The sequence below is a fragment of the Clarias gariepinus genome, chromosome 8 (assembly GCF_024256425.1).
Source record: "Clarias gariepinus isolate MV-2021 ecotype Netherlands chromosome 8, CGAR_prim_01v2, whole genome shotgun sequence".
In the NCBI taxonomy this organism is placed as follows: domain Eukaryota; kingdom Metazoa; phylum Chordata; class Actinopteri; order Siluriformes; family Clariidae; genus Clarias; species Clarias gariepinus.
This window is the reverse complement of record NC_071107.1, coordinates 29,847,826-29,864,386: the sequence shown is the minus strand read 5'-3', so window position 1 is coordinate 29,864,386 and position 16,561 is coordinate 29,847,826. Positions and strand designations below refer to the sequence as shown.

At 39.8% G+C, this 16,561-nt stretch overlaps 1 protein-coding gene across 1 annotated transcript in view; it reads left to right on the top strand.

The window, feature by feature from the left end:
* The window catches only part of dst (dystonin), a 140,766-nt gene extending 127,790 nt beyond the window's left edge, over positions 1–12,976 (top strand). The window contains exons 90-103 of the mRNA XM_053502886.1: positions 101–229; positions 718–861; positions 1,372–1,560; positions 1,676–1,805; positions 1,900–2,063; positions 2,165–2,327; positions 3,101–3,255; positions 3,343–3,417; positions 3,822–3,839; positions 6,110–6,227; positions 9,058–9,248; positions 9,587–9,697; positions 10,401–10,524; positions 11,873–12,976. Coding sequence (XP_053358861.1) covers positions 101–229; positions 718–861; positions 1,372–1,560; positions 1,676–1,805; positions 1,900–2,063; positions 2,165–2,327; positions 3,101–3,255; positions 3,343–3,417; positions 3,822–3,839; positions 6,110–6,227; positions 9,058–9,248; positions 9,587–9,697; positions 10,401–10,524; positions 11,873–12,126 — 1,965 coding nt within the window. The 3' untranslated portion in view covers positions 12,127–12,976. The remainder of the gene's footprint in view (positions 1–100; positions 230–717; positions 862–1,371; positions 1,561–1,675; positions 1,806–1,899; positions 2,064–2,164; positions 2,328–3,100; positions 3,256–3,342; positions 3,418–3,821; positions 3,840–6,109; positions 6,228–9,057; positions 9,249–9,586; positions 9,698–10,400; positions 10,525–11,872) is intronic.
* The last annotated feature ends 3,585 nt before the right edge of the window (positions 12,977–16,561 follow it).

The window sequence follows — 16,561 nt, the reverse complement described above, 5'->3', positions numbered from 1 at the left end:
TATTTAATCTGTCATGGGTTTGTAAGAATATTTAGGGGTTAATTAAATGGCTTATAAGTGCATGATTTCAAATAAATGGTATATATTCTGTCTTTTTTAGGCAGAGGAGTTTCACTCGACTGTCCATATCCTGCTAGAGTGGCTGGCTGAAGCAGAACAGAGCCTCCGTTTCCACGGGTCTCTGCCTGAGGACGAGGAAGCCCTGCGTGGCCTGATTGAGCAGCACAAAGTAAGCTTCTCTTGCGACACCAGGCCTGCATCCATATTTTTGCCTTAAAGTGGAACACAAACACTGATACACACCTAAAAAAAACTGACCATATTGGTCTGTATTTATACTGTCAATGCAAACATGCCCCAGAGTGACCAGTGCTTGTGGCCTTTTTTACAGTATAGTTTTAAAAATGTTAAGTCTTACATTACTATTTGCTAACCGGTCAGTGACGTCAGTAGAGTAAAATAAACCATACATGGCCTCTCTGGCTTAATTGTAGCTGGCCAAAACAGCACTCAGCCTTTAATAACACATATCCCCTGAGCATGAGCTCATATCTGAAACAAGAATAATTTGTTCCACATAGTTTTCACCAGACATTATTCACACACAGAAGGTGGATGGATGAGAAAAGTCTCACTGGAACGTCCGAGTAAATCCTTATTGTTTTGATTATGGTGGTGTTGCCATTTGACTAACGACAGGCACGTTGTTCCACGCAGGAATTTATAAGAAAGCTCGAAGAGAAGAGTGTGGCTTTGGGCAAAGCGATCAGCATGGGTGAAGCCATCTTAGCTATCTGCCATCCAGACTCTATCACCACTGTGAAACACTGGAACACCATAATCAAAGCTCGCTTCGAGGAGGTCTGAGTTTTTGTTTTGTTTTTTGTCCTAGATTGTGTAACAAAATACCTGACTACATTTGATTGCTTAAGAGATTAAAAAAATTAAGCTGATTTACCGATATTGTACAAATAAGTAATTCCATTAAGTATGAAAGGGAAACAAGGTGTATCTAAAATGAGATAAAGAGAGAGAGAGAACAAAACATATCATTGTAAAACAATGCAGAAAGCATCCAAAATTTGCAATAATCTCCTCTGAACAGTGGATATAGTGATGAGATTCAGAACAGCTGACCTTCATGTATTAAAATAATAACTGCTGCTGTTTTTGTTGTTACTTAGTTACCTAATTCCATACTGTATGTGTTATTTTATAGTTTTGACATCTCCAGTATTTTTCTCCAGTGTAGAAAATAAATCACAAAATAAAAAACATTAAATTAGAAGGTGTGTCGAAAATGTGGACTGGTATTGTACATAAATTAAAAAAATTAAAAAATCTTAAATTAATGTATGTGCTGTTGCTCAGGTCACAGCATGGGCACGACAGCATCAGCAGAGGTTATCTAGTGCTCTGAACGAGCTCATGGCCACTCAAGAGCTCCTAGAGAACCTGCTGAGCTGGTTACAGTGGGCAGAGACCACGCTCACTGAGAAAGACATGGAGGCCCTGCCTCAGGAGATTGAGGAGGTCAAAGCTCTTATCACTGAGCATCAGGTATGAGGAATATGCACTAAAACACTTTACACCTAATACGACTATTAAATTCTCTTTGCTTTAAGGTATCCTTACTTAAATTTTTGAAGCTTTATGATTTGATTTTGTGATTTAGACCTTTATGGAGGAGATGACCAGAAAACAACCAGATGTGGACAAAGTCACTAAAACTCATAAAAGGAAAACCACAGCTGATCCACCAGTTCAGTCTCAGATACCAGTACTGGAAAAAGGAAGAACAAGCAGTAGGTTTTACCTTAAATCTTTTTGTTACAATTTTTATGTTTTATTTTATGCCAAATCTTATGTTAACAATATGTGAATGTCTGTGATAATCAGGAAAGAGATCCCAGGTACAGACCATGTATCCAGCGACAGTCCAGGCTCCAATAGAGACCAAGAACCCCAGAGTGAACCTGTTAGTCAGTAAATGGCAGCAGGTCTGGCTTTTGGCCCTGGACAGAAGAAGAAAACTGAACGATGCACTGGACCGATTAGAGGAGGTCAGTTACAACCACAAACTTAAGCAACTAAGCCAAAGGCTAAGCGTATCAAATGTGAAATAATTTGACTCACTCTGCTTATACCGTAATAATCTTCTCAGCTCAAAGAGTTCGCCAACTTCGACTTTGATGTCTGGAGGAAGCGATACATGCGATGGATGAACCACAAGAAATCACGAGTCATGGATTTCTTTCGTCGCATGGATAAGGATCAAGATGGCAAAGTCACAAGGCAGGAGTTTATTGATGGGATTCTTTCTTCAAGTGAGTAAAACCTACTTTACTAGTTTTTAGACAAACCTAGTCTGCACTGACAAAAATCTCATTTCTCATATTTTTTTCTGTATTCGTTTTTGTTTGCATTGTTCCTTGAAAGTTCCCATATTTTACTAAATCTTTGACAAGTTAACATGAGTATCGGAGCTCCCCCAGATTGTGTGTTACTGCGCCTCAGTAAATGAATTTTTTATACCTCAAACTCATTCATTGTCTATATAAATTAGCTACTGCTGAGCCACGCTCCTCCAAATAAAGCAGACCTGAGCATAAAGTCATAACAGGGCATATTCTTATATGATGTTACAATAGGAAAAAAGTAATGAGCACCCAATGGGACTCCATGCCATGAAAGTGAGACTGATGAACATGTTCTGCTCTCAAGCAGGAAATAATATGCAGAAGAGGCTTGAATTGGTGGCACAGCTCCATTACCTAGGGGGAGTAGAAGGCAGTGTTAAAAAGTCTTTAAGACTGGGGAGTCACACTTAGGTAAGGAGGAAACACTTAATGTTGTTTTTTGAGGAAGACGACTGAAAAGTAGGCTTTAAAAGCCCGGAAATTGAGTAAGTTCTATAGGATCTATAAATGTTACTTACAGGACTCCAACCAAAGAGAAGAAGAAAATGACAAGTATTGTCTACAGTAATTGGATTGTGTAATCCTGGGCAATACAAACATCAGAAAATGTCACAATTTGATTATTATATTGTGTTATAATTATATAATATACCAATCATTTCTTTCTCTGCTCCTTGTAGAGTTTCCCACCAGTCGACTGGAGATGAGTGCTGTAGCAGACATTTTCGACCGTGATGGTGATGGCTACATTGACTACTATGAGTTTGTGGCTGCTCTGCACCCAAATAAAGATGCCTACAAACCACTAACTGATGCCGATAAGATAGAAGACGAGGTATGGAATTTTCTTGGGACTGTTTAGATTTTTTTTTTTCAGGTCCATAATTTTTTTCCCATCCTAATATATCGACTTTGTTTTTAGGTAACACGCCAAGTGGCAAAGTGCAAGTGTCCTAAACGGTTCCAAGTGGAACAAATTGGTGCAAACAAATACCGGGTAAGAAACTGTCCATATTACTTTTATCTGCTTTTGGCATTTGTGAAGCATCCTGCAGCTCATATCTAGTCCTGTGGTGAAAAGTGCGTTTCAATGGCAGTGTAAATCTGTGGAAAATTGGTAGTGTGCCATTGGCTGGTGTCCAGCTACTTCTTGAGGCAGACCTCCCTTCTTACAGCTTTTGCCAGAAGGGCTGACTTCATAGCATTCTCATGTGATGTTAAATTTTTCACTTTTCACTGAGAGGGCAGGTGGACTGCCAAAACACTTTTAACTCCTTACTGTAGAAACTCGTGTATTGATTTGTCACAATTCTGCAACAGAATAAATACAGAATGTTAATAAATCATAGTGAAATCTACTGTGTTCTAATATTTGTCTTTTTATTTTTCTTTGCTGTTCAGTTCTACCTCGGAAACCAGGTATATACATACAGTATCCAGCTTCCTTAACCTTGTGCTGCTGTGATTGCCTTTTTTTTTTGGGTTCATCAATTTCCTTTTTAATACTTTATCAGATTTTCACCCAGTCACTAATGAACTCAGAAGCCGATAAGCAAACAGAATTTTAGGAATGCCGGGTCTCGACAACACTAGTTTTGTTTTCCTCTGTTTCTGGCAAATTCCTTGGGAGTATTTCAATGGTGTGTAAAATCAGGTGGAGCTGAGAGAGAGAGAGAGAGAGAGAGAGCTAAAAGCGTTTATTCAGAATGACACCAAAAATGGTGTGGATTGCTATAGGGTATATAAAAAAGAGGCTAAAAATATTCATTATGGTTCTCGGATGTAGAACATTACTTTACTTTTAGTGATTATTAGTGTCAGATTAATGCCAGCATGAGCAAACTATTTGAAACTAAGGTCAGGATAAAGTAGGAGTGAGTTCTCTGTCATAGATCCCAATTTATCTAGAAAGAAAAAGAATGTTAGTCCTTTTTAGGAAGTTTTGACATCTCATGGCTTTTATGATCTTGCCTATCTGCTTTTGAGTCACAGTGCATTTTGAGCAACCTCCCCCCCCCCTCCATCGCCAGGATTTAAGTTGATTTAATGTTCATCTTTTGAGAGCTTTGAAGCTTAACATATCATGGGTGCTTGCCTTATATTGCCTTGCTATATGATTAAATCTCCATCTCAAAGGACCTTTAACCCAAGCTTCAGTAACACCTAATACTTGCGTTATCTCTGTCTTGTTTTTCAATGAAGTCTTTGAGATTGAAACTGCTTTGTAAATATAGAAGACACTGAAAAAATGGTCCGCATGCTTTCTCAAGGTCATGCTTTGTAAAGATACATGGTAACTCATAACTGATTATCTGGTGACGTGTTGGGGAGTGGGAAATTCATGCAAACCTCATTTTTCCTTTGCTTGTCTTGAAGCTTTGTTCTTCTTATTTTTTTGGCTGTCGTGTGCACCAGTTTGTTCAGTTCTTTGCTGTTCCATATCAACTGAAACAATTCTTTTGACAGTTTGGTCTGGTTCACTGCTTACATGATCCGTTAATCGCCGATGAGAGTATAACAAACAGGGACAATCAAAATCTAAACTCCCAACTGCACGTTGCTGTTATGGAAAGCTGTATCCTGGTAAATGGTCACTTTTAAGCCGTTTGTTGTGCCTTCTTTTTACCTCTTATCCGATCATGCTTCAACCCCCATCTTCTACCTGCAATCAATCACCAAATTCACCAGAGACATTAAATCATTTCAGTTCTCACTACGAGACACCGGAGGCCAAAACGGGGCTCAGCGAGAGGGGTCATCACTGTGTGTCGATCATGTGGAGTGTTAGAGAGTGAAGTCCAGCCATCTTTCCATAATGTTTTAATTCTGTCATTGGAGTTTAGCCACATTAGTTCTGCATCAATGTAAAACACATTCTCTATCAGTATGGTGGTTTTTAGAAAGTGCAACCTTTTGTATGCATTATTAATTTGTGGAAAGATTTCTTTTGGTTTATGATTGGTTTAATTTGGTTTTGGAACAGAAAGCATGAAGCCATAACTTTGTGTGTCTTGTGAATGACACCATGGTCATATTCAACTGGAAACCTGCACTTTGTTGATTTGTTTAAGAATAAGAGTTCTGCACACCCTCATACTACTGTATCTTTGATGCCAAAAAAAGCTTTTTAGTATATACAGTGGAGTTGCTGTTCTGAAACTCACAACACTACAGCACACTCTAGTGGTCATCAGGTTGAGGCTCATATATGGGGGTGAAGAAAGAAAAAAAAAACTATTCACTGTCAAGTCTGACCGTATAAGAAGAATATATCAAGATTTATTACATAATATTGACATATTTCACATATATAAAGCAAAAACTCTAATCTTTAATAGTACTGTAGATACTTAGCAAATGACAAGGCTTGAACCAGTTGGATTGACCATTCATTTGTTTGTTCTTTGGAATGAAACATGTTGTGTTTATGTCCAAAATAGTTTGCTCAGCTGGGAAACTAGTACAAACAGGACAAATCACAATCAAACATGTCTGATCAACACCATGATCAGTCTTCATCGCATCTTCATCAATATATACATTATACAGAAAAGAACAATTACTTCAAGAACAGCTTAGCATGTCATTGTAGTGTCTGGCTTGTGCCGTTTCCCAGCCTGTGGCGTCTTTATGTCAGTAAAGCTGTGTGAGTTTCAGTATGGACTCACTGCTCTCTTTTGCCTGCTCAGTTTGGAGACTCGCAGCAGCTCAGGCTGGTGCGGATCCTGCGCAGCACCGTTATGGTGCGGGTCGGAGGAGGCTGGATGGCTCTCGATGAGTTCCTAGTAAAGAACGACCCGTGTCGAGGTAACAGAGTTTATATTCATTTATTTTTTGCTTAAAAAAACATGCACTTTATAATGTGAGAAGTGACACTGATAAGACTCTGTAGTACATATTTTATATGAATGAATTATATTTCTGCTATTAACGTGTACCATTTTAATATATAGGCATGTACTAGAAGCCACCTTTAATGTTTAGACTGAGGTTTTTTGCTCATATATACTGTACACGACATCGTTGCCGTGTCTTCTGCCTCTGCATTCTGGTTGGCTGTGTATGAGGTTCTGAAAGCTTGCTGTCTTGTTCCTATAAAGCAGCTCTCTCAGTATTCTACTCTCTGTCTCTGTCTATCTCTACTGTTTTCCTGCTAAATATACCCACTGTTTTCTTTGTGCTAAGAACCCAACTATCATTTTTTTCTAGTTCATCACCACGGGAGTAAAATGTTGCGCTCGGAATCAAACTCGTCCATTACTCAGTCTCCTATAGGTTGGCAACTCTCACACTTTCTCTCCTTGCTCCATCCCAGTGGTATGTGTGCAGGCCCATGTGACTGTGTGTGTGTGCGCGTGTGCACCTGAGTGTTCTTGCTGGAGCGATGGTATTCTCATTAACATTAATCCCATGCTTCTTCCTGAGACCTCTCTTGCATGCACTTGTTTGTTGCTGTTCGTTTCCAGGCTGCTTTCCTGGCCGGTCCCTGCTGCCTTTCCATGCAAACGCTCTGTGTGTTCGCAGCTCTTTCTATGCAGCTCTGCCTGACAGTCTTATCTTCGCACTAAATTGGTCTTGAGTTTCTGTTATAAAACTGTATTAGAAAACAAATACAGTTTAAACTTTAGTGTTTTAAGGATGCATTGATGTATTTTTTTTTGCATGTTCCAAGTTAGTACAGAATTGGAATAAAGCAATCAGGGCATCTTTATTTAACATTTTACATTTTATTTAACTCTGCTTATATTTGTTGCAGCAGTGTTTTATGGGCGTGATGTTATGCGCTGTTTAAATCTGTAATAGAAATGTTTAGGGTGTGCGAGCAGTTTCAAAAAACATGTTCATCAGAAACGAACACAAAGGTGACACAAATTTAACCTACAAGCAAAGGGTAGTCCCAAACTGTTTAAGCATGGCAGTCTATGCTGCTGTAGGCTTACATTACGAAGATTCTTACGTACGAAGATTGTAGTTCGGTTCTTTTGCTTGGACCAAGTACAGTACAACACGTTACTTTAGGCTCGCTAGTATAAAGTCCTGGTTCACTTAGCGTTCACACTAGTGCCAGTGTGATTGCAAAGTGAACCAGGACTTTATACTAGCGAACCTAAAGTAACGTATGTTGTACGTTGGTACTTATGTATGGATAAAAGATACTCGCGAAATAAAAACATTAGGGGGCACTAATGTCGTTTTATTCTTACTATAATTGCTTGTGTTTATAAAATGTAATGTCATACATTAAAAACAGCATACGCAATTATAATAAAAATAAAACGACATCAGTGCTCCCTAATGTTTTTATTTCGCGAGTAGCTTTTATCCATACAGCCGCCACTGGTGACCGCTCCCAACAAAATAACGAATAAAGTATTAAACAAAATGTGAAGAAAAAAAATACTAGCAGTGATCTTTAATCCTTTGATAGACTTAAGCACAAGCACGTGATATTACAGAAGGGCTGCGTTCAATAACGAGAGTGTTTAAAAACATTCAGTTTAATTTTATTCATATAGCACTTTCAACAACAGCTGGTCACAACGCAGCTTTACAGAATGAAAAAAAAAAAAAAGGGAAGAGGCCTCCCAGTGGTAAAGCGCTCGCCCTATCATCCGGAGATCGCTGGTTCGAACCCCGGGTGATGCTGTTTTCCTCTCACAGCCGGAGGCACAGAGAGAGCTGATTGGCCGAGCTCTCTCAGGGGGGAGGGACGAGAGGTACTTGCGCTCCCACATTAATCACGGCTCTACAGCCAATCAGGGGCATCTGTGAGCTCGCGCACGCGAAAGGAGCGGCTAGCGCTTTCCTACGAGTGTGTTACTCCACTCCTAATGGTGCGTGAGCAAGCAGTTCGAAAAGATGCGGTCGGCTGATGTCACGCAGTTCGGAGGAAACACGGGATAGTTTTCGCCCTTCCGACTGAGTGGTAGTAGTAGCCTTAATGTGACCTAGCCGAGTGACGGGGAGGAATTGGCTACGACTAATAATGGGGAGAAAATTGAAAAAATCTAATAATAATAATAATAATAAAAAAGAAGATTAGGGAAATGAGCATGAAATGTGTTAGAGAATAATAAGTATTAAGCGAAAGTATCAGATTCTGAAATATAACATTTCATTAATTCAATCAACTGTTGTTTGCTTATGAACGTTTCGTGGACACTTTTGTTATTGATGTGTTTACATTTAAATGTAACACTTAAGTTAAACACTTGTTCAAGTGATCTGTGCTAACAGAGCGACCGCACAAGAGTTCATTTTTTATTAATACAAAAATGTCAAGTGTGAACACACTTTTATACTCAGTACGGAATTAATTTATCCCCAGTGTTATTTAAAAACAGCCTTACTAAAAACCACGTTGTTAACAGAAGGATAAGAAAGAGTCTGTCTTCTGTCACCATCATGTTCAGTAGATTGTACAGAAAACCTGTTACACATCAGTGATGTTACGCTGCATGCCCACTGCTCACCAGACTCATCATCATCATCACTGCCCTTCACTCGAACACATTCACCCTTAAATGAAAACCTCATTTGGACACTTTCATAAAATACACTTCATACAAGCACTGTGTGTGTGTGTGTCTGTGTTCCTGCTAGCTCTGGCTTATTCCTTTATGCGCTCTCTTCTTAGCTAAAGGGAGGACAAATGTGGAGTTGCGAGAGAAGTTCATACTGCCGGAAGGGACCACTCAGGTGATGGCCAGCTTCCGCTACAGAGGTCGAAGGTCACGGCCATCCTCAAGAGGTGCCTCGCCGAACAGGTCGAACTCCAGCCAAAGCTGTCCTGTACAGACCAACCCTGCTGCACCGGGCACGCCGAAGGTACGAGCATTTTCTTGTCAAGTGTGGAGCGTTAAAGTGTCTCTTATAGACGCGTCATCTTAACACTTTTACAAACTACATTTAGTTTATGTGTCCATTTATGTTCTAAATGCAAAGCAAAGGTTCAGCAGGTCATTAAATTTGACTAAATATGTTTTTAATAATTGCTGCCTTATTATCCCAAAAGAATTCTCTTACTATTAGGAGAGTATTCCTCAAACACCTTCTCTAGAGTGCAAAGTTTTTTGCACCCCAGCCCCTTGTTCACCTTCTCAGCTCCCTTCTCTTTTAAATCACTGTTTTATATTTTTGTATTTGATCCACGTTGTTCCTCACAGACTCTCCAACATTTAAGCCGCAATTACGATAAACCCTGGCTGACAAACAGCAAATCAGCTACTCCCTTAAAGTCGTCCGACTCCTTTGAGAGCCAGGGGTCATCCAACGAGGTATCGTGATTTAACAGGAGTGACGAAGCCTAATACTGATCTAACACTATCACTAACTCGCTGTCAGTTTCCTGCTGTTTAACTTAACAGACTCGGTGTGAGGGTTTCATCAATTCAGTCTCACAGCTTTACGCTTTTGTTTAAGTGTTTTCACAGTGAACACGTTCTGTAATGCGGTTAAGTCGTTTCTGTTCAGTGTGGGTTTTTTTTTTTGTAGTACTCTCTCTTAATATCTTTTCTTCTTTTAGCTGGGCTGTGCTGTCACTTTACACTACTAAAAGAAAGATTATTACTTTTATACTACAGTGTTGTCTACGTCTCCAGTCTGTAGCTTAGTGAAGAGAAAGGAGAAGCTGGTCGCACATCATTGAACCAGTTGTTACAAAGCACAACTTGTAATTATCGCAAGCTCACTGTGGTATAAGAGTAATAAAAAAAAACTCCCGGACATGCCGTTTTAAAAAAATAATCCACTCCAGTGTGGTCAAAGTAACTCTGCATTGTCTCAGGCTAGAACACATCAACACTCTGTGGATTATTTTCCTACAACCGCATGTTATTTCTTATGTAACTCCTTTAAGACTTGCCTGCCCTGTCAGTTCTGTGTTAGATGTAAATCTTTCCAGGTGAAGGAAGTTCTAATCTGTTATGAAAATATATTATTGATAATATTATTTTTATTTAAATCCTTTGCTTTTCACAGAGCACACCCATCCAAGGCAGCAAGCTCCGGTTGCCTGGCTATTTGTCAGGAAAAGGTTTCCAGTCTGGAGAGGAGGGAACCCTGTTAAACGCTGCTATTCTGAAAGCTAGAAGTCAGGCTGCTGGTGAGTTAAACAATCAAACACTCATCTTTATGAACTTATTAGAAATGAAATCCTTTTTCCTCTACACGCTGATTATACCTGGCTAAAAGAGGTTAAACACTGCTATGCAATACTATAGCCATAGAAATGGCATTTTCATGCACTTTATTGGGAACGTCTGGGCATTTATTGAATCAGCTGTACATATGGCAGGAACACGACGCTTAAGCTGCAGGTACTGTACAGGTCAACGCTTCATGTAGAGTTCACATCAAACCCCAGAATAGGGAACAACATTCTCTCTCTGACTTAATCCTGGCATGATTTTTGGTACCAGATGGGCTGGTGTGAGTATTTCAGAAAACTGCTGATCTACTGGGAATTTCAAACACAACAGACTCTGAAGTTTAAACAGAATAGTGCACAAAAAATGTGAGCAGAGGTTCTTCAGGCTAAAAATCTTTGCTGAGAATGAGAGCTGAAAGGAAGTCTATAATAACTCCAATAAGCACTTTTTACAATAGCAGTAACCAGAAAAGGAGCTCAGAACAAATGATCCATCAAAGCTTAACTGATGTGGATGGATGTAGACATCAGCAGAGGAGCACAGCAGGGTTCACTCCCGTCAGCCATGAACAGGAATGTGACGCCATCATGGGCACCAACACTGGACACAAAAGTTTTAAGGATTTGAAATTATTTAAAGACGATCATCTTTTTTATTTTAACTGTCTAGTTTGAGTAAGTCTTTACCCACAAGTTCTTGTTCTTGGCTCATAGGAGTGGAATCTGATGTGGTCTTTTGCTGTAGCAGCACAGCCACCTTGAAGTTTATTGTTTTGTGCATGATGCCTTTCTGTTCACCGTGGCTGAGAGAAAAAGTGATTACATGTGTTACTATAGCACTCCTGGCAGCTAGGACCAACTTGGCCATGTTCCTCCGACCTCTCCAAACAACAAGGCTTTTTTTTCCACCCACAAAACTATCACTTACTTAATATATTTTACTAATTTATATCGCCCCATTCTGTCTAAAACCTAAAAAGTATGGTGTGTGAAATTCCTAGGAGATCAGCAGTTTCTGAAATACTCAAACCACAGAGATAACTTTTTTTTTAATATCCCGATATTTAATGTAAAAACTTAAAACTAATGTAAAGGTTAACTGAAGCTCTTTCCTTGTAGCTGCGTGTTTTCTTTTTTTTGCATTGCGCTACTGTGAGATGATTGACACATACTGTACGTAACTGCATTAATGTACTAGTGTTCCATTTAAGTGAACAGTGAGTGTAGTCTGCTGTGATGCATCTAAAATGCATGTAGATTCCAAATAGATATTTACCACATGGCTGAATCTGTCCCTTTTCAGGACACAGTAAGTTTCCCAGCAGGCCTGGCAGTAAGGCAGGGAGTCGTGGAAGCAGCCGACGAGGGAGCGACGCCTCCGACTTCGACATCTCCGATATCCAGTCCGTCTGCTCTGACATGTCGGAGACGGTGATGGACTCCGCAAGGCCACGCTCGTCTCCACGACAGCCTGGAGTTAAACCTTCCAAAATTCCTACGCCGCAAAGGAGAATCGCAGCCAGCAGCAAACTGGCCAAATGCACGACCAAAAGATAGTCAGCAGCTGACTTCTATCTTTACAGCACTGTGCTGGAACACACTGGACAAAAACTGGACTCCCGAAGACACTAAACCTGCGAAATGTCCTTATTTAAAACGAACAGGTAGCAAGTTGTAAATTATCAAAGAAAAAAAAAAAAAAAAAGTGTAGCAAACGTTGTAAATTATTCCGAGGAGAAACAAGGTGTGAAGTACATGGGATTGATGCTGTGTGAGTGGAACATGACAGTTTTGTGTATTTGTTGTGTATTTTTAATTTCTGTGAATAATGTCGCATCAGATTTTATTTTATTTTATCGTATCGCTGCTACAACCGGAGATCTTAGCAAGCACCGGCGGGAGAAAAGTAGACTGTACATTGTGAAGCTAAATAACAATTTTCCATTTTCTGGGATCGAGCTCACGTTGAAAGCTGAATGTACTGTAAATCTCCACAAAGCTTGCAAATAATATTATGCCACTGCATATCACCAGGGCACCTGACTATTTATTCATCTATTTAAAGTGCAATGATATGTTGCTGAGAATGCATTGTAAAGGGCAATACAATACAATACTAATTATAATCACTGCAAGTGCTCCTCCTAAAACACTACATGGCCTTCAATCCAAAAAAACAAAAAACAAACGTAAAACCATTGCATAATGCATAATGTTTTAAGTTCCTGATCCTATCATTGTGTGCCATTTAACCTTGACAGGAGCCTTTCACGGTTCTAATAGCAGATATTCATACTGTAGGTGCATTCATGTCTGTGTACTGTTTGACTCTGTGTCGGTGGATTCCTCACAACATTTTTGTAATAAACCTGCTTGCAGAAAGCTATGGCAGTATCGAAAAAGCAAAGCCTGGTCTTTTTTTTTTTTTTTTTTAAACTTTGTTTGTGGTTTGTGCTGATTCTGTACCATCTTAAACAACAACGCATTGTGTCAGATACAAGCTGTAATGTTAAAGGAGTGGGTTTTAATGAGTTATGAGAAGTAAATTAAATTTAACAGGACATGAGAGAGGAAAATAGACAGTGTCAGCATTTGGCACAAAGCACAGTGGAGGGGAAAAGGGGGACTTCCTGACTAAAGCGTGCCAGATGGCCCTATGTTGTGTACTGGATTAACGGGATCATGTGAAAGAATCCGGCTGTGGAGATCTCAGATCTCTGACATGGCACGCTACAACCCTGCATCTATGACATGACTAAAACAACATTATAGTAAAAAAAAAATCTAATTCTTATAGCTCCAGCATTAACGACAATTTGATTTGGCTTGGTACAGTATATAAAGTGCAAGTAGAAGCAAAATTTATAAGCTGTGCTGTAAAGCATTTTCATGCCTCATAATTGTACTAAACTTTTACTGAATTAATGAGTGGACCACTGCCTGGTCATAAGCATTTATTTAATACCTATGCGGGTTTTTCCGCTTACCGGGATTTTAAAATGCGTGCGAGTGAAAATTTAGCTTTATAGCTTGGGTACAGTTAGCTGCAAAGCATCTAATCTTCTAAAAGGGGAAATAAAATGAGATTATTGAAGATTTACATTAAAACATCTGGAGCAGTGGTGTTTTAACAGTGGTGTTAGCCCATGTTGGCAGGCCACTTATTAAAGGAATTGATTTTTATCCAATAAAGTTCCAATAAATAGTAATTTTATATATATATAGTGCATTTATAATGTGCATCTTAATATTATAGAAAAGTTAATTGTAATTTTGAAAAAAAGTTACACAGCAAATGTAATATTTTTACAGAAGATGATCGATGAAAGGGAGGGCTGTTTGCAGAGTGCTCTATCGAGGCATATGAATGGAAAGTTGACTGGAAAGGTGTTGTAGGAAAAGATGCACAAACAACAGGCATGACTGCACTCTTATGAAAATCGTCAATCAAAGCAGATTTAAGATTTTGTTAGAGCTGCTATAAGGAGTGAAGTAAGGCTGGAGTCAGTGGATCAAGAGTCACCACACACAAACACACGCACTCTTCATGAAATGGGCTACAACTGAGTTACTTCTGAACCAGCATGTTATGTTGACGGAGATTGATCTTGGTTGGTTTTGACTAATCTTATGGAATATTATTGTATTTTGAGAAAGTACGAGTTCATTAAGTTTTTTTTTATTATTTTTTTTATTATGAATTTCCTCTATCATATAGTATAGATATACTGTATATACAGAATGTCACATGTTCTCCCTGTGGGCTTCCTTCAAGTTCTCCAGTTGCCTCTTACCTTCCAAAGACATACCTGCAGTTAGACTTGAGCTGCTTAATTGTGGAGGAGTGTGTGAATGTGAGATGGACTGATGTCTTTTCCATCGTTTGTTCCCACCTCCTGCACTGTGTTCTCAGGATTGGCTCAGGATTTGCTGCAACCTTGTGAATAAATGAATCTACACACATTTCTACCACACACACATGCATTTAGATAAACTTAACAGCCATTTACACATTTAGTAAAGGAACCATCCAGAGTTTACAGGCAGGTTATATACCGTACCTGAGCACACTCCTGACCGTGGTGAAGTTGTTGGTAGCCGGTGTTGGAAAAAGAAAAACGTGATTCATCTGGAACTGCGACAAAAACAATGAACACAAGAAAAAAATCAACCTAAAAAATGGATTCATTGAATACTCTCTATTTTCTCAGCAATCTGGTATAGTTTGTAGCTTTGTAAAGATTATTTGGAGGTCTGAATGTGTCCCAAAAACCAAACACAAATTGTAAAAATCTTCACACTCTCCCATTATACACTCTCAGGACTAATACTGTTGCAACTATTCTCCTACTCCTAATATCTCAATATTGTTAAAATATCTAAACACAATGGTATTTTGTTTAAAGGCAATTTGCTATTCATTATTTACATTTACATTTAGGCATTTGGCAGACGCTCTTATCCAGAGCGACTTACAAAAAGTGCTTTAATGTTTACAACATTGGATACATACTTACACTGGGTTAACTAGGTTAATAACTAAGTACCATTAGTCCAACACAACTGATTTTTTTTTTTTTTTTTTTTTTCGGGGGGAGGGGGGTTAGTCCAAGTACTGGAGAAACAGATGCGTCTTGAGTCGTCGTTTAAAGATAGTCAAAGTCTCTGATGTACGGACATCTAGAGGAAGTTCATTCCACCATCTAGGTGCCAGAACAGAAAAGAGCCTGGATGAATGCCGCCCTCGATCCCTGAGAGATGGTGGGATGAGGCGAGCAGTGCTGGAGGATCGGAGGCAACGTGGTGCAGTGCGTGGTGTAATTAGCGCAGAGAGGTAAGTGGGTGCTGGGCCATTTTTGGCTTTGTAGGCAAGCATCAGTGTTTTGAATTTGATGCGGGCAGCTACAGGAAGCCAGTGCAGGGAGCGGAGGAGTGGGGTGGTGTGGGAGAACTTGGGAAGGTTAAAAACAAGTCGTGCTGCTGCATTCTGGATCAGTTGCAGAGGACGAATCGTGGACAGAGGCAGGCCTGCCAGGAGTGAGTTGCAGTAGTCCAGTCTTGAAATAACAAGGGACTGAACAAGCACCTGAGTAGCCTGTGAAGAAAGAAATGGGCGAATTCTTCTGATATTGTAAAGAAGAAATCGACAAGAGCGAGTAAGGTTAGCGATGTGTGGGGAAAATGACAGATGATTGTCCACGGTTACCCCAAGATTGCGGGCGGTGGTCGAGGGAGTGATTTGGTTGTTGTCCATGGATATCACAAGGTCTTGACCTGGAGATGAGTCACAAGGGATAAACAACAGTTCGGTTTTACTGAGATTGAGCTTCAGCTGATGAGCAGCCATCCAAAATGAGATGTCTGCCAGACATGCTGAGATCCGGGTGGAAACCTGAGTGTCAGAGGGAGGAAAGGAGAGGACAAGTTGGGTGTCGTCTGCATAACAGTGGTATGAGAATCCATGCGATGATATGACCTTACCAAGAGACCGGGTATAGAGGGAGAACAGAAGAGGACCAAGTACTGAGCCCTGCGGGACACCAGTAGAGAGTCTACGTGGGGCAGATGTAGATCCCCTCCATGTTACCTCATATGACCTATCTTTAAGGTAAGAAGCAAACCATTGCCACGCTGTTCCACAAATTCCAAGGCTTGTAAGAATAGATAATAGAATCTTGTGGTTCACGGTGTCAAATGCAGCTGACAGGTCCAGGAGGATGAGGACAGATGAAAGTTTAGCAGATCTAGCAGCATGGAGCTTCTCAGTGACTGACAGAAGGGCAGTCTCTGTGGAATGTGCCACTTTGAATCCAGATTGGTTTGGGTCATTAAGGTTGTTCTGTGAGAGATAAAGAGACATTTGATTATAAACCGTTCTTTCAAGAATTTTGGAAATAAAAGAGAGCAGTGATACCGGGCGATAGTTGTTAACTTCTGATGGGAATAACCCTCGCCTTCTTAAAAGCGGCAGGAACATGACCAGATGATATGG